The sequence below is a fragment of the Lepus europaeus genome, chromosome 10 (genome assembly GCF_033115175.1).
Source record: "Lepus europaeus isolate LE1 chromosome 10, mLepTim1.pri, whole genome shotgun sequence".
In the NCBI taxonomy this organism is placed as follows: Eukaryota; Metazoa; Chordata; class Mammalia; order Lagomorpha; family Leporidae; genus Lepus; species Lepus europaeus.
The window spans coordinates 102,500,673-102,528,028 of record NC_084836.1 but is presented as its reverse complement, the minus strand read 5'-3'; the positions used below and the strand labels follow the sequence as shown (position 1 = coordinate 102,528,028).

The 27,356-nt window shown below is 51.5% G+C and overlaps 1 protein-coding gene across 5 annotated transcripts; it reads left to right on the top strand.

The window, feature by feature from the left end:
* GGT7 (gamma-glutamyltransferase 7) lies at window positions 1-26,582 on the top strand. Of its 5 annotated transcripts, XR_009867092.1 has the most exons (16): window positions 1-180; window positions 8,819-9,054; window positions 9,386-9,537; window positions 10,695-10,824; window positions 12,023-12,090; window positions 12,299-12,372; window positions 12,681-12,877; window positions 14,658-14,745; window positions 16,530-16,657; window positions 16,815-16,903; window positions 19,661-19,810; window positions 19,929-20,046; window positions 20,686-20,823; window positions 21,122-21,197; window positions 21,901-22,000; window positions 25,914-26,005. XR_009867092.1 is itself a non-coding variant. In XM_062204078.1 (15 exons), exons 1-15 carry the CDS (start codon window positions 12-14, stop codon window positions 26,075-26,077), a joined length of 1,989 nt encoding a protein of 662 aa, XP_062060062.1. In that variant the 5' UTR covers window positions 1-11; the 3' UTR covers window positions 26,078-26,582. The 5 variants fall into 5 exon arrangements, 4 of the variants coding, with proteins under 4 accessions (XP_062060062.1, XP_062060061.1, XP_062060064.1 ...); XM_062204078.1 differs by lacking the exon at window positions 21,122-21,197 and having other exon boundaries at window positions 10,695-10,812; window positions 25,914-26,582; XM_062204077.1 differs by lacking the exon at window positions 21,122-21,197 and having other exon boundaries at window positions 25,914-26,582.
* Window positions 26,583-27,356: the final 774 nt, after the last annotated feature.

The window sequence follows — 27,356 nt, the reverse complement described above, 5'->3', positions numbered from 1 at the left end:
CGCGGGCGAGGATGGCGGCGGAGAACGAGGCCAGCCAGGAGAGCGCCCTGGGCGCCTACTCGCCCGTGGACTACATGAGCATCACCAGCTTCCCGCGGCTGCCCGAGGATGAGCCAGCGCCCGCGGCCCCGCTGAGGGGCCGTAAGGACGAGGACGCCTTCCTGGGAGACCCCGATACTGGTGAGGCCCGCTGGCCGGGTCCCTGCCCCGCCTTGGGAAGTCCTCCTGCATCTGGGCGCAGTAGCCCTCCAGCTTCCATCTCCTTAGCTCATCCCCTTTCCTCTGGACCTTTGCCTTTGCTTCTCTCGCATCTATTAATTATCTGGTGGGGAGAGGGTGTATTTCTGCCTTGGATGCGTAGGATGCGACAAGGGAGGCGATGCCAGGGACTGCAACGGGAGGGGTGGGATTACCTCTTGGGAAGAACCAACAAGGCAGGAGCGTTGGAGGAGCGCCCCTAAGGACCAGCTGTGCTCGCCCACGAGAGGCCTTTCTCTCGCCGCGGAGGACAGGAGAAACCAAGTCATAGGCTGCACCAGGAGGCGCAGGGGCCAGGGTTGAAGAACTTCCCCAGGGAAGCCGAGCTCTCCTCATGTCCAGGCCGGGGTACGGAGACTATGACTGGCCTCTGTCCGGCAGGGCTGGGTGTGGAGTGACAGGGGGGTGCACAGCATGGCCTCTCCAAGTCCTTGGGGACCAGAGTGCCTTCCCTCTCCTGTGAATTACCCCACCCCTCCTGGAGCCATGAATCTGGCTACGGCCAAAGTAAGTGTCTAGAATTCTGCTCTGTTCTCCGTCTTCTGCAGAACTGCAAGGACGTGGGGGAGGGAAGGAGGAAACAGGATTTGGGAGAGACCTGGAGGTCATGAGCTCTCTGAGCATCTCCTGATGCTCTCCCTTGCATGCATGTGGCCCTCCTCTCTCCTCCACTCCATCCTTCATCATCCATCCCCCATCCGCCTTGCCCCCATCGTCACTTCCTGGCATTAGAGCATCCTTCTGCCTCACTCTCTCTTCCTACCAGAGCCTGCACTTGCACTTGAGGCTTATCCCTTACCAGCCTGGCAGATGCTGCTTCTCTGGCCTGACCCCTCCATAACTGCTCCCAGTTTGACGGTCCTAAATTCTCTTCCCTTCCACAACTTTCTGGTCCTCTGGCCCTGGCCAGCAGCCTCTGTCAGCCCAACTGGACTGCACCGCACCTGGGGTGGGAGTGAGGAAGTGGTGAGAGTAGGATATGGGGATTTATGGGCATTCAGTATCAGGGCTGCTGATGCAAACGTCTTTTCCAGAAGGAGTAGCCTTGGAATTAAGAGGTAGCAGGGAGGGGGGGGGGGAGGCATGTCTTGATGGAGACAGGCCTGAAACCAGGTCTTTTATTAAGGGGTCAGCAGTGACACTTCTGGTCCCGGCACTGCTCCGACTCACAATGTAACGATGTCCTGAACCTTGGTTTCCTATTCGAATACAACAGAGAATAACCGAGCCTGCTGATCTAGAGATGGGAACTCCCTGTTAGGTTTTTTCCTTTCCCCCTGTAGAATCTCACCATTTACCAAAACCTGGGGTTATTTATTTGTGTAATTCTGTGCTTACTGCATGGCTCTAAGCCCCGTGAGTTCACGGATCATGACTGCTTTGTTCACTCTCCTTTCTCCAGTATTGAGCACAGTGCTGGGCACTCAAGAAATAATAAGTGGCTCAGTAAATGAATGACAGAGAAGGTCTCAGGCTGAAAGAATGGCCAGGAAGGGAGTTCCAGAATGACCGGGAATACCTTACGGAGTTCAATACAGACCCTGCCTCACCTGTATGGTGATCCAGCAGAGCCCCTGGTTACCCAAGCTTATAGGAACATACACTTTATGCAAAGATTTTGTGCCAAGATTCCCCGGGACTTACCTTGTATGTTCCAAGGTCCTTGATGTCATTCAATATAATCGTTTTAATCCATTTAACATCTCCCAGGCCTGCTTCCAAGTCCCAAGGTTACTTTGGGCCAGCTAGGCCAGCCTACTGGTGAACATGGCATTCACCAGCTTCTCAACCTGGTGGTGCTACCTAGTGACATTGCTTCAGTCTCTTAGCCAGGATCAGGGTTGTGCCCAGCTAGCCTCTAGGCTGACATTCTCCAAAGCCAAGTGACAGGCATCCCACAGAACTTTGTGTGGAGAGCAGAGAAGACGGTGCGCACTTCGAGGTTTTTGGAAAATATATTCTTCCCTCTTCTGCACTCCAAGCTCCTGTGTGTCTCTCTCCTGGACATCTGCCTCCGGTCGCCCTGTAAGCGCCTCACCTTCAGTGTGCTCTGTGCTGAACTCGGCATCTCTTGCCTACACACCTGCTCTCCCTGCAGTGTCATGGCCCTGCCATTCACCCAGTCTCCAAGGTAGAAACCTAGAAGCCACCCTCGACTCCTCCTTTTCCTCTCACTTCAAAATGATAATCAAGTGCTCCCTGTCTCCCGCCGAAGAATCTTCCAAATTCTATCTCATCATTCCTGTCATGGCTACTGTAAACTAAGTGACCAACCTCTCTCACTGACGTTACTCTTAGGCTTCCAGCTAGTTTTCCTACTTTGTGCCTCTTGCCCTCACCCCCGCCCAATCCACCCATCACCCTGCACTCCTAGTCATGTCGCTCTGCTTCAGAATCTTTCAAGATTCTCCCCTTAAGGAGGTAAGCAACCAGGGATAACTTCAGTCTCCAGTCAAGATCTCGCTTCTGAAGTTTAGACTTGCATAATCAACTCTCTTTAGGGGTCCTTTATCATAAACTCAGAAAAAAAAACTGAGCTTTATCGAAGAAGAGAACTTCACTGGGTGACATAGTGGAAACTCCAGGGCTATGAGGCATAGGCCTACCTGGATTGAGGTGCCTAAACACCATTTGGCTTTTGTTGTGTCTTTTCCGTTTCCATCTTTTGTTTCACCTTCATTTTTTTCAGAAAGCCTCCCATCTTGCCCCCAACAACTACAGGCTTACATGCTACAACTTAACAACGTAGGCAGAAAGAGACCCTTTCTCTTTTCCAGTAGTTCCAGCAAAAGGAAGTTTTCTTTTTTTTTTAATTATTTTATTTTATTTGAAAGACAGAGATACAGAGAGAGGTAGAGCCAGAGAGAGAAAGGTCTTCCATTTCTGCTGGTTCACACCCCAAATGTTTGCAATGGCCAGAGCTGAGCTGATCTAAAGCCAAGAGCCAGGAGTTTCTTCCAGGTCTCCCACGTGGGTGCAGGGACCCAAGGACTTGGGCCATCTTCTACTGCTTTCCCAGGTCACAGCAGAGAGCTGGATCAGAAAAGGATAAGCCGGCCGGCGCCGCGGCTCACTAGGCTAATCCTCCGCCTTGCGGCGCCGGCATACCGGGTTCTAGTCCCGGTCGGGGCACCGGTCCTGTCCCGGTTGCCCCTCTTCCAGGCCAGCTCTCTGCTGTGGCCAGGGAGTGCAGTGGAGGATGGCCCAGGTGCTTGGGCCCTGCACCCCATGGGAGACCAGGATAAGCACCTGGCTCCTGCCATCGGAACAGCGCGGTGCGCCGGCCGCAGCGCGCTACCGCGGCGGCCATTGGAGGGTGAACCAACGGCAAAAGGAAGACCTTTCTCTCTGTCTCTCTCTCTCACTGTCCACTCTGCCTGTCAAAAAAAAAAAAAAAAAAAAAAGAAAAGGATAAGCCAGGACTCGAACCGGCGCGCATATAGGATGTTGGTGCTGCAGGCTGGGGCTTTAACCCACTGCGCCACAGCGCTGGCCCCCAAAAGGAAGTTTGAGTTTTATTGGTCTGGTTTTGGTCATGTGCCTGTCTGAACCAATCACTTTACAGACATGTTCTGATTGGCCAGGCCTGAGTCATGTGCCTACTCCTGTCAGGGCTATGGGAGTTGCTGAGAGGGAAGAGGGTGTTCCCTAAAAGAAAATCAGATGGAGAATGGTGTCTAAGCAGATAAAAATTGTATATCTACCAGCAGGCTAACTGCCTCCATAAAGCTTTCCCTGGTCTCCCACAAATTTGGAATAACCAAAATTAAACTCATCATCTTTCTCCCCGAAGATGTTTCTTCGTGTCCCAAACTAATCTTCTTCCTACTGTCCTTTTGCTCTTATCTGAGGGTCCTTCAGAAAGTTCATGGAAAAGTGGAATTAAAAGATGTTTGTTTTGGTGTAAAAACATTTTTAAATCCATAGTTTTTTTCTTTTTTCTTTTTTTTTCAAGATTTTATTTGTTTATTTATTTGAGAGGCAGAGTCACAGACAGAGAGATGGAGACACAGAGAGAAAGGTCCCCCATCTGCTGTTTGACTCCCCAGATGGCCACAATGGCCGGAGCTGGGCCAATCGGAAGCCATGAGGAGCCAGAAGCCTCTTCCAGGTCTCCCAAGTGGGTGTAGGGGTCCAAGCACTTGAGCCATCCTCCACTGCTTTCCCAGGTCATAACAGAGAGCTGGATCGGAAGAGGAGTAGCCGGGACACAAACCAACGCCCATATGTGATGTTGGTGCCACAGGTGGAGGCTTAACCTATGCCACAGCACCAGCCCCCATCCAGTTTTTCAAAATGAGCACTTTTCATGAATTTTGAGAGGATCTCTCATATGCATGAATTTCAAAAAAAATTTACATCCAAATAAATTTGTTTTAATTCCATTTTCCATTAACTTCTTGAAAGACTCTCATTTACAAATAAAACCAATGTCATTGCCCTAACACTTACACAGTACAAATAGTAGGTACTCAGTAAATATTTTTGTTGAATACATGAATAACATCATGATGGACTGGTGGGTTACAGAGCTTCCAATAGATTCAGCTGTGGTGGGCGAATATCACCATTATCTCCTAGGTCCTTATATCTGACAGGAGAAAACAGATTGAAAGACAAATACCTGGAAAAATCATCTCAAATTAGCTTGAGAGGTTGGTTTTAGTGCAGAAGTAGTTCCTGATGCCACACGAGGCAGTGGAAAGGAGACTTTCAGGTTATTCAGACTTTTGGTTCAGCCACTAATTAATGTTATGATATTTTATAGGCAATATTATCTTTTTTAAGACGTATTTATTTGAAAGGCAGAGTTACAGAGAAGCTGAGAGAGAGAGAGAGAGAGAGGGGCCAGCGCCTTGGCTCAATAGGCTAATCCTCCGCCTGCAGTGCCGGCACACCAGGTTCTAGTCCCATTCAGGGCGCCGGATTCTGTCCTGGTTGCCCCTCTTCCAGGCCAGCTCTCTGCTGTGGCCCGGAAGTGCAGGGGAGGATGGCCCAAGTGCTTGGGCCCTGCACCCACATGGGAGACCAGGAGAAGCACCTGGCTCCTGCCTTTGGATCAACGTGGCGTGCTGGCCGCGGTGGCCATTGGAGGGTGAACCAATGGCAAAAGGAAAACCTTTCTCTCTGTCTCTCTCTCTCACTGTCCACTCTGCCTGTCAAAAAAAAAAAAAAAAAAAAAAAAGAGAGAGAGAGAGAGAGAGAGACAGAGGTCTTCCATCTGCTGGTTCACTCCCCAATTGGCCGCAGTTGAGCAATGGAGCTGCGCCCTTCCGAAGCCAGAAGTCTGGAGCATCTTCCGGGTCTCCCATGCAGGTACAGAGGCCCAAGGATTTGGGCCATCTTCTACTGCTTTCCCAGGCCACATGACCCAACAGAGAGCTGGATGGGAAGTGAAGCAGCCAGGACTCAAACCAGCACCCATATGGGATGCTGGCACTGCAGGCAGCAGTCTTACCTGCTGTGCCACAGCGCCGGCCCAGGCAATATCATCTTTCTTAGCCTCTGTTTCTTCATCTGTAAAGTGGACAGAATGGGACCTATTTCAGACGAGATCGGGTGCGTTCAGGGTGGTATGGCCGTAGACAGAATGGGACCTATTTCAAAAAGTTCATGGAAAATGGAATTAAAAGATAAGGTTCTTTTGTGCAAAAAAATCTTGAAATCCATGCATATAAGATATCTTCAAGAAAAATGCATGATATAAAATTACTGATTTCAAAATTTTTTGCATCAAAATGAAATCTGTTTTTTAAAAATTTTTTTAATTTAAAAGGCAGACTGCCAGAGAGAGACAGAGAGAGATCTTTCAGCCACTGCTTCATTCCCCAATGTCTGTGACAGCCAGGGCTGGTCCAGGCTGAAGCCAGGATCCAGGAATTTCACTGGAGTCTCTTATGTGGGCAGCAGGAACTCCAGTGCTTGAACTGGATCCGAAGCAGTATACTGGGCCTGGAACCAGTACTGCAGTATGGGATGTGAGTGTCCCACGTAGCAGCTTCACCCACTGCGCCACTACACCTGCCCCAATAAGCTAATCTTTTAGTTGTGTTTTGAAGTACAAACTTTTTGAAGTACCTTTGTAAATGCAAAATATCTGGTATGTAGTCAGCACCGATTAAATAAAAGTTCAAAACCCTTACCTGAACTTGTTTGAAACTTACAGGGTTCGAGGCAAGTTCTGTGTCCACATTATGTGCTTTAACATCTGTTGAGTGAATTCTGGTTTTATTTACAGACTCTTGGTGCTGGTGTTAAAGTTTACAGGCAAACAGAATCAGCTGAGGAAGACTCCCAGAAGACAGCTTTTTTTTTTAAAGATGTATGTATTTATTGATTTGAAAGACAGAGTTCCACCGAGAGAGAGATAGAGATAGAGATAGAGATAGGAGAGAGAGAGAGAGAGAGAGAGAGAGAGAGAGAGAGAGGATTTGCTGGCTCACTCCTGATATGGCCGCAAAGGCTGGGGCTGGGCCAGGCCAAGATGAGGAGCCAGGAGCTTCATTTGGGTCTCTCATGTGGGTGCAGGGGCCCAAGTACTTGGGCCATCTTCCACTGCTTTCCCAGGCCATTAGCAGGGAGCTGGATTAGAATCTGGGACTTGAACCAGCACCCATATGGGATGCCAGCACTGCAGGTGGTGGCTTTACCTGCTATGCCACAGAACCAGCCCCTAGCCTATTTCTTTACTGTTCATAAACACCCAAGACCTTTAGGCCACTTGGGGACCTGGATCGGACGCTGATAGCACTCAGAAGAGGGAACTATCAGATGAAAGAGGGTCTTGACCCTGGCTAAGGTAGAAAAGGAACAGAAATAACTGAGTGAATGTACCAAGTGGAGCCCTGTGACCCATCCCTCCACTTAGGGACCTGGCTTTGTTGGGGTGATGGAGTTGAGGCTCAGGCTCACGACTTGAGGTGACTTGTCCATAGTCACTCAGCGAGCCAGTCCCTGCCTTTACTCTTACCATCCTCCCATCTATTCTCTAGACAGAAGCCAGAGCGATTGGTTTAAAACACAAAAAAGATGGCTTCACATTCTTGGTTAAAATTCTCCACTGGCTTCCCATAACTCTTAGGGTAAAAGTCCAGCTTCTCACCAGGCCTGTAGGTCCCAGCAGCGTGCGGTGGCACTTGCTACCCTTACTACTCTTTTCCCTGGCCCACTCCCCCAAGGCCTTGGTTAATTTTCTCCAAGGTGCCAAGTTCACTCCCACCTTGGGGCCTTTGCACCTGCTCTTTCTGGAGTACTATACACACACACACACACACACACACTCCTTGCTCTACATATAACTGGCTCTTTCTCATTCCTCAGTTTTCAGCTTAAACGTCACTTCCTCTGGCCTGCGCTGCGGCTCAATAGGCTAATCCTCCGCCTGCGGCGCCGGCACACTGGGTTCTAGTCCTGGTCGGGGCGCCGGATTCTATCCCGGTTGCCCCTCTTCCAGGCCAGCTCTCTGCTATGGCCCGGGAAGGCAGTGGAGGATGGCCCAAGTGCTTGGGCCCTGCACCTGCATGGGAGACCAGGAGAAGCACCTGGCTCCTGCCTTCAGATCAGCGCGGTGCGCCGGCCGCAGCGGCCATTGGAGGGTGAACCAATGGCAAAAAGGAAGACCTTTCTCACTGTCCACTCTGCCTGTCAAAAAAAAAAAAAAAAAAAGTCACTTCCTCAGAGAGGCTGTCCGTGACTCCCCTCCCCCCTTAGCTGCCTCCTTTCCCTCCACCATTATGTCTGCCTTTCTCTGTAGCACCTGCTACAACTTGAAATTGTATACTCCTTTGTTTAGTTGTTTCCTCCTCCTCCTGGTCTATGAACCCAGCAAGAGCAGGAACTGTTTCTTTTCCCTGACACGCAGCCCTAGGCCAGACACGTGGCAGGTTCTCCATATTTGTTGAATAATTGTTTTTTTCCAAAGATTTATTTTCTTATTTGAAAGGCAGTTAACAGAGAGAGTGAGACAGAGATCTCCCATTTGCTGTTTCACACCCCTAATGGCCACAATGGCTGGGGCTGGGCCAGGCTGAAGCCAGGAGCCAGGTGCTCCTCCAGGTGTCCCACATGGGTGGCAGGGGCCCAAGGACTTGAGCCATCTTCTGCTGCTTTCTCAGGTGCGTTAGCAGAGAGCTGGATCAGAAGCAGAACAGTTGGGACTGGAACTGGTGCTCCCATATGGTTGCAGGTGGTGGCTTAACCTGCTGGCCCCATATTTGTTGGATGATTGGAGTGAGGCTGGAAGCCAGGCTCTGTCTCCTTGCACAGAAAGCTGGGCCCTAGCTGGGGACGGGATCTGGTTTCTAGAGGGAGGGAACCCCACCTCTCCAGGAAGCCTTCTTAGCCCTGGGTCCCAGTCCCAGGACATGCGACCCAGACGTCAGGCAGGAGCTGAAAGCCAGCCTCTCCACTGCCTGTCTCTCCCCAGCCTTGGCCCGCAGCCTTCGCCTGCCCTGGGCTGCGCTGGGGAGGTGTGGGCAGCACTGGCCAGTGGCGGGGGCGGGACCGCAGGGCCGGCAGGACCAGTTAGGAGACGCCCAGACCGACCCCCTGCCGCCCGCAGACCCAGACTCCTTCCTGAAGTCGGCGCGGCTGCAGCGGCTGCCGTCGTCGTCGTCGGAGATGGGCAGCCAGGACGGGTCGCCGCTGCGGGAGACGCGCAAGGACCCGTTCTCCGCAGCCGCGGCCGAGTGCTCCTGCCGCCAGGACGGGCTCACGGTCATCGTCACGGCCTGCCTCACCTTCGCCACGGGTGTCACTGTGGCGCTCGTCATGCAGATCTACTTCGGGGACCCCCAGGTGAGGGAGGGGGCAGAGGAGCTAAAGGAGGGGGTGAAGAAATCCTGGAGGGGGCGGTGGGAACCGGGAACGGCTGGGGGGCAGGGGCTACGAGGAGGTCAGGAAGTGGGATGGAGAGAGGGGGTTGGCTTGGGAGAGCATGATCCCAAAGAGAGGGGCCCTGGACCATGGCAGGGACAGAGCAAGGTAGGGACTCCAGGATAATAGGGAAGAATCAAGGGGGCAGGGCTTCGGCCCCCTCCCGCCCTTGAGGGTCCCGGGTTGGTGGAGGTGCCTGAGGCCGGCAGAGGGCTGCTACGCGCCTCCCACCTGGTCCCCTCTGCCCGCCCAGATCTTCCAGCAGGGCGCCGTGGTGACTGATGCTGCGCGGTGCACATCGTTAGGCATCGAGGTGCTCAGTAAACAGGGATCTTCCGTGGACGCAGCTGTGGCGGCCGCCTTGTGTCTAGGGATTGTGGCTCCACACAGTTCTGGCCTGGGCGGGTAAGGCGCTCCCAGCGGTGGAGGGGCCCCCAGGCCCACCTCTTATGTTATGGTGTGGGGGCCTCCCAGTTTGGGCAAGGGTGGGGCAGCTCTTTGCAACTTCTCTTTCCACACTTAATTTCACCCCTGTCTTCCTGGATGGAGTCAGAGGAGCAGAGCTACCATGTGGAAGATCAAGAGGTGCTTTCAGAATTTTTTTTTAAGTGGGAAAGGAAATATGTAAGTTATAAAGTGAGGTGCCCATACATTGTCATCAATTAAAGCAATGATACTTAAACTTTTAGGTTCACAAATCCCTGGGGGTCTGATGAAAGCCATGGGTCCTCAGCTACCAAAAATACACCCCAGGCTAAGAACTCTTGAAACAAAGGATAAAAATGGGTAACACATGGGCCATATCCAGCACGCAGATTGGTTTGGTTTGCACGTGTAAATTTTTTTTTTTAAAGTCTACTATTGTTAAAGTTGAGAATTTTTGTAAGAATCCAGATGTCCAACTGCTTCAACCATCAGGATATCTGGTAACGCCTCACCCACATTCCCACACGGTTGCAACGATCTGAAACAGAACAGAAGCTGCCTGTGCAGTCTACTTTGCCATGGTTCCTACAAATCCCCATTGTTCATCTGTCCCGCTTTCCTTATTTTGTTACTTGGCTGTGGGTATTTACGTTTGTACCTCCCATCCCAGATTTAAATAAACCACAGAAAAGTCCTTATTTTGATTCCTGTAAGACCAGCTCCCCAGGCTCTGCCAAAGAAACTCCTCTTTGGGTTTTGCCCAGTGTGTCTTTACATAATCCAGTCTGGGGTGGGGAGAGGCAGGTGCAGGAAGTTGGCAGGGGTCCAGCTCTCATCTGAGGTGGGGGCAGGAGGCAGAACATTCTGCTCTCCCAGTCTCTAGATTTTTCCTAATCAGGGATTAAAGTCTCCAGTAACCAGCTGAAAGAGGCCCATGGTCCTCGGGTCCCCAGCCCCCTTGATTTCACTCCCCATCCTTGCTGATAGCTGAATGGGTCCCAGATGAGGAGAGGCCCTGACACCTAGCCTGGGGTGACAAACTCAGCCTAAACCCCTCACTTTTGGGGGCTTAGGGGTGGCAGGTGAATTTTTCAGGGGATGGACATCATCACTCCCCCCTTCTCTGTCTTCCCCAGCGGGGGTGTGATGCTGGTTCATGATATCCGTCGAAATGAGAGCCACCTAATTGATTTCCGGGAGTCAGCACCAGGGGCCCTCAGAGAAGAGGCCCTGCAGCGATCCTGGGAGACCAAGGTGGGGACCCTGGTGAGAAGAGTGGGTTTGGTGGGGGGAGGGAGTCTCCCTTCAGTGTCCTTCTGCTAACCCAAACATTAATTTGTTGAGTAATTACCATGGGAGTGGGAAAAAGTTGAGCAGGATGCCCCTAGCCCATGAAGTGGTCAGACAGCTCCCCAAATGAAATAATGAACCAGAAAATCTGGGCAGTCTGTAGCATGTGATACGGCAACGCCTTACTTCTCTGGCAGTCTTACCCCGCGGAAATGTAAGAAGGAAGAAAAAAGGCGACTGAATACCCTGAGATGTCACAAAGTTGCTGCACTAAAACTTGCATATCTCCCCTGAGCCTGGGGACCGTAACTTTCCCAGCCCAGGACACTTGGAAGGTTAGAGAGGAGCTGCTAGAGGCAAACACACTATTGGTTGAGAGCAAAGGAAGAAATAGAATAACTTGGAAAAGTAGCAATTCCGTGCAATGACGGAAGCTAAACACAGCGCCGAGTAATGGTGGTATGAAAATGAATAGATGAAATGAAGACCCCTTCTCCATCATTTTAAAAGGTGGGGGTGGGCTGGCGCCGTGGCTTAACAGGCTAATCCTCCGCCTTGCGGCGCCGGCACACCGGGTTCTAGTCCCGGTTGGGGCGCCGGATTCTATCCCGGTTGCCCCTCTTCCAGGCCAGCTCTCTGCTATCTATGGCCCAGGAAGGCAGTGGAGGATGGCCCAAGTGCTTGGGCCCTGCACCCGCATGGGAGACCAGGAGAAGCACCTGGCTCCTGGCTTCGGATCAGCACGATGCGCCGGCCGCAGCGGCCATTGGAGGGTGAACCAATGGCAAAAAGAAAGACCTTTCTCTCTGTCTCTCCTCTCTCTCTCACTGTCCATTCTGCCTGTCAAAAAAAAAAAAAAAAGGTGGGGGTGGGTACAGCTTCGGTGTGGTAGACAGCTTCGGTCTACACTGATTGTGTCCTGCTCTTGATAGGAGGTGCTTCACTTCTAAGTCCTTAGCTGTGACAGATAGACAAGGCCTTTCTGCATTTGCTGGTAGAAACTTAGGGAGGTGGGAGGGTTACCTACTGGAAAAACTTGTCCCTCCCTGGGATACTTGGCCTGTGTCTCTCCCCTGTGCCAGCCATCCCTGGCTTTGGGCTCCGCGGAGTTCAGCCCAGCCCCCCCTTCCAGTGACCTGGTCTCCTCTCTCCCTCGCCTGCCCGCCTTGCCCAGCCTGGGCTCTTGGTGGGGGTCCCCGGAATGGTGAAGGGGCTACATGAAGCTCACCAACTCTATGGCAGGTAAAGACCCTCCCCTGGGGACAAAGGGACATTGCCTGCTTCTCTCCTTGGGTGGCCTTCTCCTACCTTCCTGGATTCCCTTCCCAACTCCCCCTCCTAATATCCCCTTCCCTTGCCAGGACTCTCCTTCCCAGGAACCCCCCTCCCCCCAGGACCCCTCCTCCTTCCCCCAGGACCTCCTCCACCCCCTGCTCTCCGGCCCCCCCAGGCTGCCATGGTCCCAAGTCCTGGCCTTCGCAGCAGCTGTGGCCCAAGATGGCTTCAATGTGACCCATGATCTAGGTCAGTTGGGCCCAGGGGTTGGGGAGAGGTACAATGTTGATGGGGGGGGGGAGTTTTGAGATTTGGGGCCCAAGCCAGAGAGTTTGCTCCTCAGACAGCCTCCACACCCCATCCCACCCTCACCTGGAGGCAGCCACCCGTGAGGGTGTCTGGGAAGGACCTGTATATGTGCCTGCCACCTCCATAGCCAGTTCCTGGGAGCTGGAGTTCTTAGGGCCACTCATCCCTCATCTACCTCACCTATTGCACGTCTCAGCCATTTGGCCCAGTCCCAGTGTCCGCAGCCAGCCTCCCATCCTTGCTCCCAGCCCGTGCCCTGGCTGAGCAGGTGCCTCCCAACGCATCTGAGCGCTTCCTCGAGATGTTCCTGCCATCAGGCCACCCACCACTACCTGGTTCACTGCTGCGCCGGCCAGACCTGGCCGAGGTACTGGATGCACTCGGTGCCTCCGGTCCTGCTGCCTTCTATGCCGGTGGTAACCTCACTCTGGAGATGGTGGCTGAGGTGAGTGTTCTGGAGGGTGTTGGGGACACGACCCAAGGACCCTACTGCAGGGATGTCTTCCTCCCTCTTCCTTCTCGTCCTGCCTTTCTTGCCACATATCTACTGAGGATTGCCTTGATTCAAAAATTCTAGAATGGACACAACTACCCTCTGGTGATAGAAATCAGAGCAGTAGTTGTTGGAGATAGGAAGTGTTACTTGGATGTGGCATGAAAGGCCTCCTGGGGTGACAGAAATGTTCTGTCTTGGTTTGGAGAGATGCCTCTCGTCTTCTGAGGCCTGTCCTGTCCCTCCCTGGCCTGGTGGAGATTCATCGTCAGCCTCAGCTTCCCTGAACTCACAACCCCTCCCTGCCCATTGGTTTTCTAGGGACCGAAGACTGTCAGGACTGGTGAGAGTGACACAAAAGGTTGCCATCCAACCCCAAAGAATCTTAGTTTGAGACAACAATGGGTTCTGAGAATTGTCATCAGTCATTCAGATCTCCTGATGGAAATTGTGTTCACGATGGGGACACACAGACTAGCTCAGCGGTTCTCTCAGTTGCAGTGGGGTGGTGATGTCTACCTCTACTATGCAGTTGTGGGAATTACATAGTCCATCATTCCCTGGACATTTCATGGAGTGCCTGCTCTTTGCCAGGCCCTATCCTGGACACTGGAGATACAAATGTGGTGATAGAAGCCCATCTCAGATGGACTAAAGGCTCAATCCACATTACCAGGGCTCAGTATTTAGTGTTCTATCTCTCTTTTTACTCTCAGATCCTTTCTGATCTTCCCCAACAGCCCATCTTAGGCCATCCTTCCAACAAGCAGTTGCAGAAAAAAAAAACAGTATTGTTGGTTTCCAGTAGTACTAGTAAAAGTTTCAGGGTCTGTGTCCCACTGACCTATCGTAGGTCTCACAACTATTTCCAGACTAATCACTGTGGCACAGAAGGGAATGCTCTCATTGGCTGAATGTGTTACATGCCTTCTCCTGGAGATAGAGAAAGGAATGGGAGAAGAGTCTAACAAGATCATCAGAGCTTCAATAGAAAAAAAAGACCAAGTTGAATTTGTTAACATGACAGCCAAAGGAATACACACCAGCCAAGAAATTCGTGTTGGTGATAAGTGTTGGTGATGGTGGATAAGTCAAGGATTTCAAGTACCAAAAGTACAAAAGAGAAAATTAATAGTGGCAATACTAATTTAATTGACAGCAAGCTGTATAGGATGGAATGAACCCATTGGCTTTACAAAATTGGTTCATTGGTTCAAAATGTGCCTGATGATGTCCAATTAGGATCACTTCTGCCAGTCATTTGAAGTTCATGGTGTTATAGTGACTTTAGCTGGTGTTAATGAGATTCAGAATTCAGTTTTGATATCTCCTAGGTAAGTGCTGCTGTGAATGAAAAATATTCCCTTTATGTAGGTAGAGAGGGCAGCATGTGCAAGCAGACATGGAGGCATGAGTTCAAAAACTGCAGGTCCCCCTGCAGAGTTCACTGTGGAACAGCAGGACTTCAGCCAGGAGAAGTAGGCAGAGGCCATATCACAAAAGGCCTTGAATGCCAAGCTAAGATAGGTGGATGTACCCAGAACAGTGCTTGGTGTATAGCAGGTGCTCAGTGTTAGTGCTTTCCCCTCTTCCTCCTTTTCCCTGGGGGCACCTCACTCACAAAGGGGATTACAGAAGGCATAAGAGTTGTGAAGAGGTGATCTGTGACCTAAACACGTATCCTGGTCCAGACCCTCATGCTCACAGAAGGGGGTGGTCATTCTCTCTGCAGGCTCAGCACGCAGGGGGTGTCATCATGGAAGAGGACTTCAGCAACTACAGTGCCCTCGTGGAGAAGCCTGTGTGTGGCGTGTACAGAGGTGACCTCTCCCCCAGCTCCCAGGGTCCCTACTCAGGAGAAGCCTCCCAGTCCATGGCCAAATCCTTGTGGCCCAGTCCATTTCATAGGAGAGAAACTGAGGCAATGAGCTGCCTGGGCAGCCAACTGTGTAAAGCAAGCCAGAGCCAGCCTACCTGCTGAAGTAGCTATGGGGTCAGTTACTCCAAGGATTTAGGATGGGGAGCGAGCTAATCTGGTCAAAGGCTCATCCCTGGAAGCTGGGGTTCGGGCCATAGCTTCTCTTGATTTGGGCTATGTGTTGCCTGAGCCCCCACTCCAGCCCCACTCTCACTGCCCTGTACTTCCTAAGAAAAATTTGTAAGGTCGAAGTCTGTCCAAGCCTGAGGGTAGCGTGAACCCTTCAAAACAGTCATAGCTCTGCCCGCTTATTGTACCAAAAGGAAACTAAGGCCCAGGGATGGAACAGAACTTAACCTTCCAAGCCCAAGAAAACCAACAGGGGACCCAAAAGGCTTTTAGATTTGTATTTATTTATTTGAAAATCAGAATTACACAGAGAGAAGGAGAGGCAGAGAGAGAGAGAGAAGTCTTCCATCTGCTGGTTCACTCCCAGTTGGCTGCAACTGGCTGGAGCTGTGCCAATCCGAAGCCAGGAGCCAGGAGCTTCTTCCAGGTCTCCCACATGGGTGCAGGGGCCCAAGGACTTGGGCCATCTTCTACTGCTTTCTCAGGCCACAGCAGAGAGCTGGATCGGAAATGGAGCAGCCGGGACTCAAACTGGCACCCATATGGGATGCCGGCACTGCAGGTGGCAGCTTTACCCACTATGCCACAGTGCTAGCCCAGTGAAGTGGTATATGAAGCAGAGGGAAGAGGGTAGCTTTGGAGCCAAGAAGACCTGGGTTTGAGTACCAACTTCCCTGTTTACCTTGAACAAGTCACTTCCAATGCCCTCCTCCTTAAAATGGAGCACTAGCAGAGCCTACGTCTAAGAGGGCCCCTGAGGATTTGGTGGGATAATGTAGGAAGTTGCCTTGGTCAGAGTGGGTCCTGGATGTATACTGGATTTTCCATTTCCCCTGTCTTTGGCGATGCTGGTACCTTGAGTTCTCTGAGTTCTTGTCTCCTACAACCTTAGGCCAGCTGGCTCTCTGGGCCACAGTTTCCACATGTACAAAGTGGGGATGATGGTAGTACACATGGGAAGATTTGATGAGTCAGTTAATATTGTTACGTGAGAGGTATTGTTGTTGCTCATGTGATGTTCAAATATCCAATAACAGAGTGGGAAGAACAGGTTGCTGCTGCCAAGAACTTTGCAGTTGGGTGGGACCATCAGGGGCCCTGGATCAGATCTTGGCCTGTGGCAGGGGCAGAAAGAAGACACGTGGCGGGCCAGGGATCCCGACATCTGCTCACGTTTCCCTGCTTGGCCAGTGGCCTGTGCTGTGGTCTGGCCGATTCGGAGCGCTTTTGAGCCTTAGCTGCTTTGTTTAACAGAGGGAACTGAAGACCAGCATTTTGAGTCTCACAGCGTCTGTTAGTTTAGTTGAGGGAGGATTTTGGATATGGGGATCTTTACCATTAGAATTTATTTTCAAGGCAAAGGATGTGGCACACCATAAGTCCTCAATAATTATTTGATTTGCCATGTGAACTTGAATGGCTCCCTTTGCCTCTCAATGCTTCCACTTCCCCGTCTGATGCGGGGGTTTCAGTGCAGTGATCTCACTGTATGTGATGGTGGGACGTGAGGATGCCTTGACCTCTTCCCTGCCATCTGGTCATTTCCTGTCCTTTCAGGCCACCTGGTTCTCAGCCCCCCACCCCCACACACGGGCCCTGCCCTCATCAGTGCACTCAACATCCTGGAGGGCTTCAATCTCACCAGCCTGGTACCCCGCGAGCAGGCTCTTCACTGGGTGGCAGAGGTAAGGCCCACCCCTCCAACTCCCCTGCCTTTGGGGACATGGGTGCTGCCATGGGGTGGTACTAAATCACCTCCAAGTATTGTCTCACACAAAGATCCCCTGGGTGTAGGTGCTGGGAGGCGCCTGGCAGCCCTTCCAATCCCTGCTGTGTTTTCAGACCTTGAAGATCGCACTGGCGCTGGCCAGCAGATTGGGAGATCCCGTCTACGATTCTACCATCACTGAAAGCATGGATGACATGCTCAGGTGGGTCCTGGGGCAAGACCCTGGGGGCTGCAGAAGATGGGGTAAGCATGGGGAAAGGATCAGGCGAAATGCAGCTGGTATAGCAATAAGGTTTGAAGTCTCAATCAGTTTTAGCTGAACCCCAACTCACAGTGTGACACTGGGAGCCTAGCCTGCACCTCACCTTCGCCTCTCTCATATGAGTTGATCTCTCTCATATGGCTCTTAATTTGTTTTTACCCTAACAGGGTTCCTATCTGGGCCCATGTGTTCCCCCTTTTGAGTGGACAAACAAGCCTAATAATGAAAACCGTCTCCAAGCAAATATTGCAGGTCATGGGATTCTGAGCATAATATGTCTTCATTAGCAGCTTATCAGTAGCAAGACTGGGTTCTAGGGAGACAGGTGCCTTCAAATCCCAGCATCAGCATTCACTAGCTGTGCTGTCTTGGGCAGGTGATTTAAATCTGTTTCTACAAGGCAGCCTGACTACAATGGTGTCAACCTTATACGGTTGTGGTAAGGACTAAACAAGAGCACACTCGTAAAGCCCTTAGCACATCATCTGGGCACACAATAAATGTTCAACAAATGTGAGCTATTAACTGACAATAGGGGTAAAAGACATTCATATTTGTTTTTTTTTTTTTTTTGACAAGCAGAGTGGACAGTGAGAGAGAGAGAGAAAGGTCTTCCTTTTTCCGTTGGTTCACCCCTCAATGGCCGCTGTGGCTGGTGCGCTGCAGCCGGTGCACTGTGCTGATCCATACCCAGGAGCCAGGTGTTTCTCCTGGTCTCCCTTGAGGGTGCAGGGCCCAAGCACTTGGGCCATCCTCCACTGCACTCCCAGGCCACAGCAGAGAGCTGGACTGGAAGAGGAGCAACTGGGACAGAATCCGGCGCCCTGACTGGGACTAGAACCCGGTGTGCCGGCGCCACAGGCGGAGGATTAGCCTTATTGAGCCGCAGCACAGGCCGACATTCATATTTAAATATGTCTATACTTGAGTTACAGACTAGGGGATAAATCAGAAGCTAGAAACACATGGGGTACTTGAAAAGGTTTGTGGAAAATGGGATTAAAAGGTAACTTTATTGTGGTGCAAAAAATTTTGGAACCCATGCATAGTTTTTTTTGTTTTTTTGTTTTTTGTTTGTTTTTTGGACAGGCAGAGTGGACAGTTAGACAGAGAGAAAGGTCTTCCTTTTCCGTTGGTTCACTCCCCTAATGGCCACTGGGGCCGGCGCGCTGCGGCCGGCACACCTTGCTGATCCGAAGCCAGGAGCCAGGTGCCTCTCCTGGTCTCCCACATGGGTGCAGGGCCCAAGCACTTGGGCCATCCTCCATTGCACTCCTGGGCCACAGCAGAGAGCTAGCCTGGAAGAGGGGCAACCGGGACAGAATCCGGCGCCCCGACCGGGACTAGAACCCAGTGTGCCAGCGCCGCAAGGTGGAAGATTAGCCTATTGAGCCGCGGCGCCGGCCACCCGTGCATAGTTTTTTAATAACACGCATTTTCCATCAACTTTGAAGACCTCTCAAAGTGTACTTTTGTATTGTTACTCAAAGAACCTCTACATATTAAGTTAAAAATGATGAGGCCTGGGGCAGGCATTGGTGCAGTGGTTCAGACGCGTGCCAGACTGCAGTGCCTGGGTTTGAGTGCTGGCTCTGTTCAGACTCCAGCTTCCTGCTGAATTGCACCCCAGGAAGCAGCAGGTGATGGCTCAAGTCCTTGGGTCCTTGCCACCTACATGAGAGACCTGATTGAGTTTTGAGTTCCTGGCTTCAGCCTGGCCCAGCCCCAGCTATTGCAGGCATTTGGGGATTGAACCAGCAGATGGAAGAGCTCTTTCTCTGTGTTCTCTGCCTTTCAAATAAACAAAAAATTTTCAAAAATGTTTCACAAGAAAGTCCTACTGACAGGCAAAAAAAAAAAAAAAAAAAAAAAAAGATGAGATTAAATGACCAGCATATAATTTAAAAAGCAAAGAGCAGCAATGGAAAACAAAAACCAACCCAAGTCCACAAGGCTCTCCCTCCCCACCACCTGACACAAAGCCTTGTGTCTTTGTGGCCATCAGCCTTCTTAGTGGAAAATGGAATGAATGTCTTCAGTAAGCTTTGTTAATTTAACATTCTCTAATCACTATGAATAATCCAACACATAGTAATTGGGTAAGAAACCCTCCATTGAACTTTAAAAAGTCTGGAAAATTGCATGCTACTCCTAAGAGCAATACAAACTTAACTCTTAAAAATACACACCTATGTGAATTCTGTTTAGCTAGTTCATCCAGTAAATAATTATTGAGGACTAACGGTGTGCCACATCCTTTGCCTTGAAAATAAATTCTAATGGTAAAGATCCCCATATCCAAAATCCTCCCTCAACTAAACTAACAACATTTTTGTTCTAGGCTACAGACATTAGGTTAAATGTATCCAGTTTGTTCCTTCAAAACAAATATTTTCTGGCCATCTATTCTGCACCAGGCACTTTCATAGAAAGGCTTAAGCGAAGCCAAGTGACTGACTGTTGGTTTGAACGTTTAATAAGCTAGAAGTGGGTTCTAGAAGAGGCTGTGAGTCACACCTGAATGAACTGACTCGGTTTAACAGCTGTTTCCTATGTGCTGGCAGTAAGTGAGCGTCTGCTCAGGGTCCTGTTAGTACGAGGGGGAGACCAGCTGTATCAGCAGCCGCTCAGGCATCACAGGGAGGTGGCGCAGTGACAGCCTGCGGCATGCTCATTCCCCACCTCTTGATGCTTCAGCAAGCTGGAAGCCACCTACCTCCGGGGCCACATCAATGACTCTCAAGCAGCCCCTGCCCCGCTCCTGCCCGTCTACGAGCTGGATGGGGCGCCCACTGCTGCCCAGGTGCTGGTCATGGGCCCTGATGACTTCATTGTGGCTATGGTCAGGTATGCCCGCCAAGATTCAGAACGTGGAACAGGGGCTTATCTTGCTCTGGAGGGAGGTGGGGGGAGGGTAGAGGTGAGGGCGGGCTCAGGGCTCACCGGATCCCACCTTGGCCCCTAGCTCTCTGAACCGGCCCTTTGGCAGCGGCCTCATCACCCCTTCCGGGATCCTGCTCAACAGCCAGATGCTGGACTTCTCCTGGCCTAACAGGACTGCTAACCACTCTGCACCCAGCCTGGTATGGTCTTGCTCCCCTGGGAACCCTGAGGCCGGGTAGGAGGTGCGGTGGTGTGGCTGCCCCTTCCTCCCTGCTGAAGAACCTTTGTCCCATTCTATCATCGTCTCACTGTGTGACCTGGGATATAAGTCTTGGCCTCCTTTTTTCCCTCTGTTCAGTGGGCGTATTGGCTGCTATTTGATGCTTTGGCTTCTTTCCAGCCCTAGTGGTGTATGACTGCCTGGTGCTGAGCTGGTAGGACTCAGCCATTTGGCTGGGCACCAAAGAAGGACCCAAGGGGGAAGGATTTAGGAATTGTCTAGTTGGAAATGAGCAGTCTTACATCCTGCAAGCTGGGGCCCCAGCAGGGCACAGAGATGACCAGGGCGGGACTTACCCTGTTCTCCCCCATGCCATCATTATTGCCGTGGTCCTTCGCTCTGCCACTCATAGCAGCCGCATAGTTTACAGGGTCCACTCATCGCTCCCCATATCCACCTCAGCCCTGTAGGGACACTGCTTGGAGAGGGACCAGACTCGGGAAAACTGGGCCTATGGTTAATGTTGAAGAGGGCGAGCGGTGGGAAGGGTGGTGGGGTGGCCTCCTCCCTGTCTTGCCCCACTCCACATCGCCTTGTGACCTCTGCCCTCTGACAACAGGAGAATTCAGTGCAGCCAGGGAAGCGCCCGCTCTCTTTCCTGCTGCCCACTGTGGTCCGACCAGCCGAGGGGCTCTGCGGGACCTACCTCGCCTTAGGGGCCAACGGAGCTGCCCGGGGCCTTAGTGGCCTGACCCAGGTGATGTTTCCTGCGTGGTAGCCATTTGTGGCCAGGAGCCACGCTCCAGCTTGGGCTGCAGATGCCTCTCAAACATCTAGTTCACTTGCATTTCTTATGCAGCAACAAGGGTGGGGCTGCTCTGTGCCAGGCCTATCCTGGGTACTAGGGACATGGCCTGTGCTGTTTCTCGGTGAAAATGGAGCTCCTGGGCTCCCTGTGTCCCCAGGTTGCAGGGGAACTTGCATGGTCCGAAGAACTGAAAAGTGGCGTGGCATCTGGGGCTGTTAAGCTCAAGTCCCGTTTCCCCTCTTCCCAGCATCAGAGTAAACAGGCAGTTCTCTGGTTTGGGAAGGAAAGGCCTGCTGTTGTCCAGAATGCCTCGGAACAGCCCTGTGAGTGTCCCGAGTACCTGATGTGTGTGCCAGGCGAGTGATGAGTTAGTGGGCCTCGGCTTTAGACTCAGACACCCCTGGGTTCCAACCCAGTTACTGCCAACTTCCAGTCGTGTGATGCTGGGAATTCATTAAACCTCTGTGAACCTCAATCTCCTCATCTGTAAAATGGAAGCAATAACTAACATTTGTAGAATTCTTACCAAGTGCTTGGCACTATGTTATGTGTGTTAACCCTTTTAACCCTCCCAACTCTGGGAAGAATCTTTATTTCTGTTATAGACGAGAAAACTGAAGCCTAGAGAGTTAGGAAGTTAGGTTACATTCCTTCAGCTCATAGGAGTGGGCAAGAAGTTCATTTCCAGGACCTGCTCACAGTCCTAACCACTGAGCTATACCACCCTAGCTATTAACCCTACTGTGTTCAGAGAAGGGAAGGGAGGGAAGCCCTGGGCTGCAATAGAGAAGACCGGTGCTAATGGTGCCTCTTCGCTGGCTTCCTCTAAATTCCAGAGTGAGTCATTTTCCCTCTCTGGCTCTCAGTGTTCCCTTCTTTGAAAGGGGGATAGTTACCACAGGCCTGCATGCCTCCCAGGCTGTTGAGAGGCTCAGAGGACTGAGTATGGAACACGTGGAAGAGCCGGGGAGTCCTAAACCCCAACCCCAGGACAGCCCTGATTTTTCTGCCCCTTCACTCTTGCAGGTTCTGCTGAACGTCCTGACCTTGAACCGGAATCTGAGTGACAGCCTGGCCCGAGGCCGCCTGCACCCGGACCTGCAATCCAACCTCCTGCAGGTGGACAGTGAGTGCAGAGCAGAGGCCCTCATGGGGTGGGCAGAGAGACAGACAGGTGGAGAAAAGGCCTCCTTGTAGGGGTGTCCAGTCCTCTACCAGCACTACTTCCCACCAGTGCAAGTTTGTTTTTTTCTAACAAATTCCTGTTGGAGCGATGGAAGATCTGGGGACTACAACCAGACTTGCCATCTCCTGGCTGTATGACCTTGGGAAATCCATGTCTCATGTCTGAGCTTCAGTTTTCTTGTTTTTAAAATAAGATACATTTCTTCATTCTGCAAGCTTCATTCATTCAGGAGTTTGTGCTGAATGCCTTCCGTGTGCCAGGCATCCTAGGTGCTAGGGATATTGCATTTACAGACAGAAAGGAAAATTTTTTAAAAATCAAAGAAATATGAGATGGCAACATAAGTGCTCTGCCAAGCATTAAAGTGGAATGATGTAATAGGACTGACTCCGTGATCAGGGGAGGCTTCTCTTTGGTGACATTTAAGCTGAGATCTGAAGAGTGAGAGAGAAAGCCCACTGTGTGAAGAACTGGGGCAAAGCTTTTTTGGCTGGGGAACCAGTGCAGAGAACTCAGAGCAGGAATGGGCTTGGCGTGTTTGAGGAACAAAAAGGAGAACAAGGTGAATGAGGCTGAGATGAGACCAGGGAGGCAGATCATGGACTATATAGATTACAGTGAGGAGACAGACTTTCTTTTAAGAAGGCCAGGGCTTAATTTTGTAAATAGGGAAGCAGGTGTACCTTTGAGGAGTTTTTAGTAGAACAGACAATATACTATGCCAGTCCTTGCCTGTTCTGTATTATCCCCATTTTACAGATAAAGAGACTGAGGCTCATAGAAGTTATAAGCTAGTTCAAAGATCAACCAGAAGGGGGCAGTATTGAGATTAAAATGTACATCTGGCTGATACCAAGGACTCAATTCTTCACTGAATGGCCCTTAACATCACCTGCACTGAAGCACACTGGAAGCATAGTCTTAGATCCTCAGTAGTGACTCTTTGTGGCTGAGCAGAGTCTTGATCCACTTTATGCTCCTGTAGAATACCTGGAACTGGGTGATTTACAAAGGAAATAAACTTATTTCCTTTTTAATTTATTTTTAAAGATTTATCTGTTTATTTGAAAAGCAGAGAGAGAGAGAAACTTCCATCTGCTGGTTCACCCACCAAATGACTGTAACAACCAGGAGCCTGGAACTCCACCTGGGTCTCTGATGTGGGCCAAAGGGGCCTCATCTGGTACTACTTTCCCAGGCCCGTGAGCAGGGAACTGGATTGGAAGCAGAGTAGCCAGCACTCAAACTGGTGCTCCCAAACGCGATGCAGGTATTGCAAGCAGCAGCTCAACCCACTATGCCACACTGCTGGCCCCTCTAAAGGTATTTTAAAAGCAAAGCTTTTATCATAATCACAGGTAGGAAAACAGCCTCCTCCTTTGCCACAAATAGAAATAGATATTTAAAAACACAATCTTCTATTTTTTTAGATTTATTTATTTATTCAACAGAGTTACAGAGAGAGGAGAGGCAGAGAGAGAGAGAGAGAGAGATCCTCCATCTGAAGGTTCACTCCCCAATTGGCTGCAATGGCCGGAGCTGCACCCATCTGAAGCCAGGAGCCAGGTGCTTCCTCCTGGTCTCTCACACGGGTGCAGGGTCCCAAGCACTTGGGCCATCTTCTACTGCTTTCCCAGGCCATAGCAGAGAGCTGGATGGGAATTGGAGCAGCCAGGGCTCGAACCGGCGCCCATATGGGATGCTGGCGCTTCAGGCCAGGGCGTTAACCAGCTGCACCATAGCACTGGCCTCAAAACACAATCTTCTTAGGTTTAGTTAGATACTGTTGCCCACAGAAGGCTCTGAGGCCTGCTGTCTCTTTTAAAGAAAGCGTCTGGAAAATGTTAGTGACCGTACTGAAACTCGGTCCTGGTCATAATCGAAAGGATCCAAAGTGAACCCCAGAAGGAACAGCTTTCCAGCCAGGTGATTTAATGTCCCTCAGTACTGTGTCTTTATCTCAAAAACTTCCTAAAACCATCATGTTTCAAGAAATAAGGCCAGTGAAGAGCAATGGCAGTGAAGTTACAGGTTAAGAAACACACACTTCTCCCCATAGATAAAGAGGCACATAGTGTGACTTTTTTTTTTTTTTTTTTTTTTTTACAGGCAGAGTGGACTGTGAGAGAGAGAGAGACAGAGAGAAAGGTCTTCCTTTTACCATTGGTTCGCCCTCCAATGGCCGCTACGGCTGGTGGGTTGCGGCTGGCGCACCACACTGATCTGAAGCCAGGAGCCAGGTGCTTCTCCTGGTCTCCCATGGGGTGCAGGGCCCAAGGACTTGGGCCATCCTCCACTGCACTCCCGGGCCATAGCAGAGAGCTGGACTGGAGGGGGGCAACTGGGACAGGATCCGGCGCCCCGACCGGGACTAGAAGCTGGGAGCCAGCGCCGCAGGAGGAGGATTAGCCTATTGAGCCACGGTGCCGGCCTGTTTTTGTTTTTTTAAGAATTGTTTTTATTCAGTTGAAAGGCAGAGTTCCAGAGTTCCAGAGTTCCAGAGAGAGAGAGAGAGAGAGAGAGATCTTTCATCTGGTTCACTCCCCAAATGGCTGCAATGGTCAGGGCTGGGCCAGGCCAAATCCAGGAGACAGGAGCTTCTTCTGGGTCTCCCAGGGGCCCAAGCATGTGGGCCATCCTCTGCTACTTTCCCAGGCACATTAGCTGGGAGCTGGATTGGAAGTGGAGCAGCTGGAACACCTACTGGCACCCATATGGGAAGGCCAGCACTGCAGGTGGTGGCTTAACCCACTATGCCACAATGCTGTCCCATTAGGAAGCCAGCTCTGTGACGAGGAGGAGAGCATTCCGGGCAGAAAATGGCAAGAGCAAGTGTCCTGAGGTAGAAGGGTATTTCGCCTACTTGAGGGACAGCAAGAAGCCTGGTGCGGCTAGAACACAGTTAAGCAAGCTGGAGAACAGAAGGAAATAAGGAGAGGAATTCAGAAGTGATGAGGTCCCAGGTGATACTGGGCCTTACTGTCCTTGGGAAGGGCTGGATTGTATTCTTTTTTTTTTTTTTTGACAGGCAGAGTGGATAGTGAGAGAGAGAGACAGAGAGAAAGGTCTTCCTTTTGCCATTGGTTCACCCTCCAATGGCCGCCGCAGCTGGCGCGCTGCGGCCAGCGCACCGCGCTGATCCGATGGCAGGAGCCAGGTGCCTATCCTGGTCTCCCATGGGGTGCAGGGCCCAAGGACTTGAGCCATCCTCCACTGCACTCCCTGGCCACAGCAGAGAGCTGGCCTGGAAGAGGGGCATCCGAGACAGAACTGGCGCCCTGACCGGGACTAGAACCCGGGGTGCCGGCGCCGCAAGGCGGAGGATTAGCCTAGTGAGCCATGGCGCCGGCGTTGGATTGTATTCTAAGACCCATCAAAGCTCTTGGAGGGTTTTGAGCAGGGGAGGTGACAAGGTCCGATTCCTCACTGCACAAGGATCCCTTCTGTTGCCAGGACAAGCTGTAAGGAAGGCAGAACTGGAAGCAGCAGACTGTGTGGTGAGCCTGGCGAGACATGGCTGCAGCTTGGCCTGCCCAGGTGGGGCTGGAGACCTCAAAGCCCTGTTTTAAATACTAAAAACAACTGAATAATATCACTTCCTGTATGCAAGGCTTTGAGCTCAGCGCTCTGTGTGCATTCTCTCCTTTAATCCCTACAACAACTTCATGGAGTAGTAGGTTCTCATAGCATTCCCATTTAATACACAAGAAGACTGAGGGCAAGAGAGACAGAGATTTTCCCAAGGTCAGTACTGCTCTTTGGTAGAGTGACCAGGACCAGAACGTGGGTCTGACTGTAGGACTCCTGAGCCAGTGCTCTGAACACACTGAATGTCGGGGGGATTGGTTTTCAGGTGAGTTCACGGAGGAAGAGATTGAATTCCTGGAAGCCAGGGGGCACCACGTGGAGAAGGTAGATGTCTTATCCTGGGTCCACGGCAGCCGGAGAACCAACAACTTCCTCATCGGTGTGAAGGACCCGCGGAGCCCGGATGCAGCTGGAGCCACCCTCCTGTAGAGAAGCAGGATGGGCGGGACCTCTGCTCCCCCGCCTGTGCATGTTCCCAGAGTCCCTCCTCCTCCCACGTTTGGTCTCGGGGGACCCCAGGGATGCCCAAGATCAGGGGCCAGAGGGGACGCTTAGCAAACCCTATCCCAGAGAAACGGGAAAATTCTCCACTAGGAGGCCTGCGTTGGCGGTGGTGTCAGTGTCCACGAGCCAGCAGGCGGGACCTGGAGGAGTCGGACTGTCCGTCCTTCTGTCTGTCTCCTCTCTTCCCTTGGCCATGCTGGCACTGAGCTTAGGGATGCGCTTGCAAACCCTTCTTGAGGGTCTCACAACCCCAGCATCTCCAGACTGGCCTGACCTGGGCCTTGTCTTCCAGCTCCCTTCTTCTGTCCGCAGCCTCATTTCTTAAATGACTAGGATTTTGTAATGGGCCATCGTGGGGAGAGGGTGCTTCTCTCTTCCTCCCATCAGGTTGAGGCATGGGCCTTGCATCTGGGGGTCCCCAGGGTGTGGGGGTAGGGGTGGGGGTGGGGACCAGCTCAGGGGCTTCCATTTGCAAAAGGGGATTAAAGAAAGAATATTGCTTAACCATGGCTCTGGCTTGATTTGTGTTTAACGGGGTTGGGAATGGGAGTGGGAGAGTAGAACTTGGTTCATTCCGTCCTAGTAGTCTGGACTCCAGTTGTTTTTTTTTTAATTTTTTTATTTTTGACAGGCAGAGTGGACAGTGAGAGAGAGACATAGAGAAAGGTCTTCCTTTTGCCATTGGTTCACCCTCCAATGGCCGCCGCAGCTGGTGCTGCGACCTGCGCATTGCGCTGATCCGATGGCAGGAGCCAGGTGCTTCTCCTGGTCTCCCATGCGGGTGCAGGGCCCAAGCACTTGGGCCATCCTCCACTGCACTCCCTGGCCACTGCAGAGAGCTGGCCTGGAAGAGGGGCAACCGGGACAGGATCAGTGCCCCGACCGGGACTAGAACCCAGTGTGCCGGCGCTGTAAGGCGGAGGATTAGCCTAGTGAGCCGCGGCGCCAGCTTGGACTCCAGTTTTAATAATATCCTTTGTCTACCTAAGACTTGCACTAATAATTAACAATAATGATTATCATTATAGATAAAATCTATTGAGCATTTAATGTGTATTAGACTCTATGCTGAGCACTTTAAATATGAAGATTCTGGCCTGGGAAAGCAGAAGATGGCCCAAGTCCTTGGGTCCCTGCACCTGCATGGGAGACCCAGAAGAAGCTCCTGGCTCCTGGCTTTGGATCGGCGCAGCTCCAGCCATTG

Excerpts from the sequence above, each read along its gene's own strand:
- GGT7 (XM_062204077.1), top strand. The coding sequence starts at position 12 with ATGGCGGCGGAGAACGAGGCCAGCCAGGAGAGCGCCCTGGGCGCCTAC. Across the intron at positions 12,373-12,680 it reads CAATGTGACCCATGATCTAG|CCCGTGCCCTGGCTGAGCAG; the intron begins GTCAGTTGGGCC and ends CCTTGCTCCCAG. Across the intron at positions 12,878-14,657 it reads CTCTGGAGATGGTGGCTGAG|GCTCAGCACGCAGGGGGTGT; the intron begins GTGAGTGTTCTG and ends TTCTCTCTGCAG.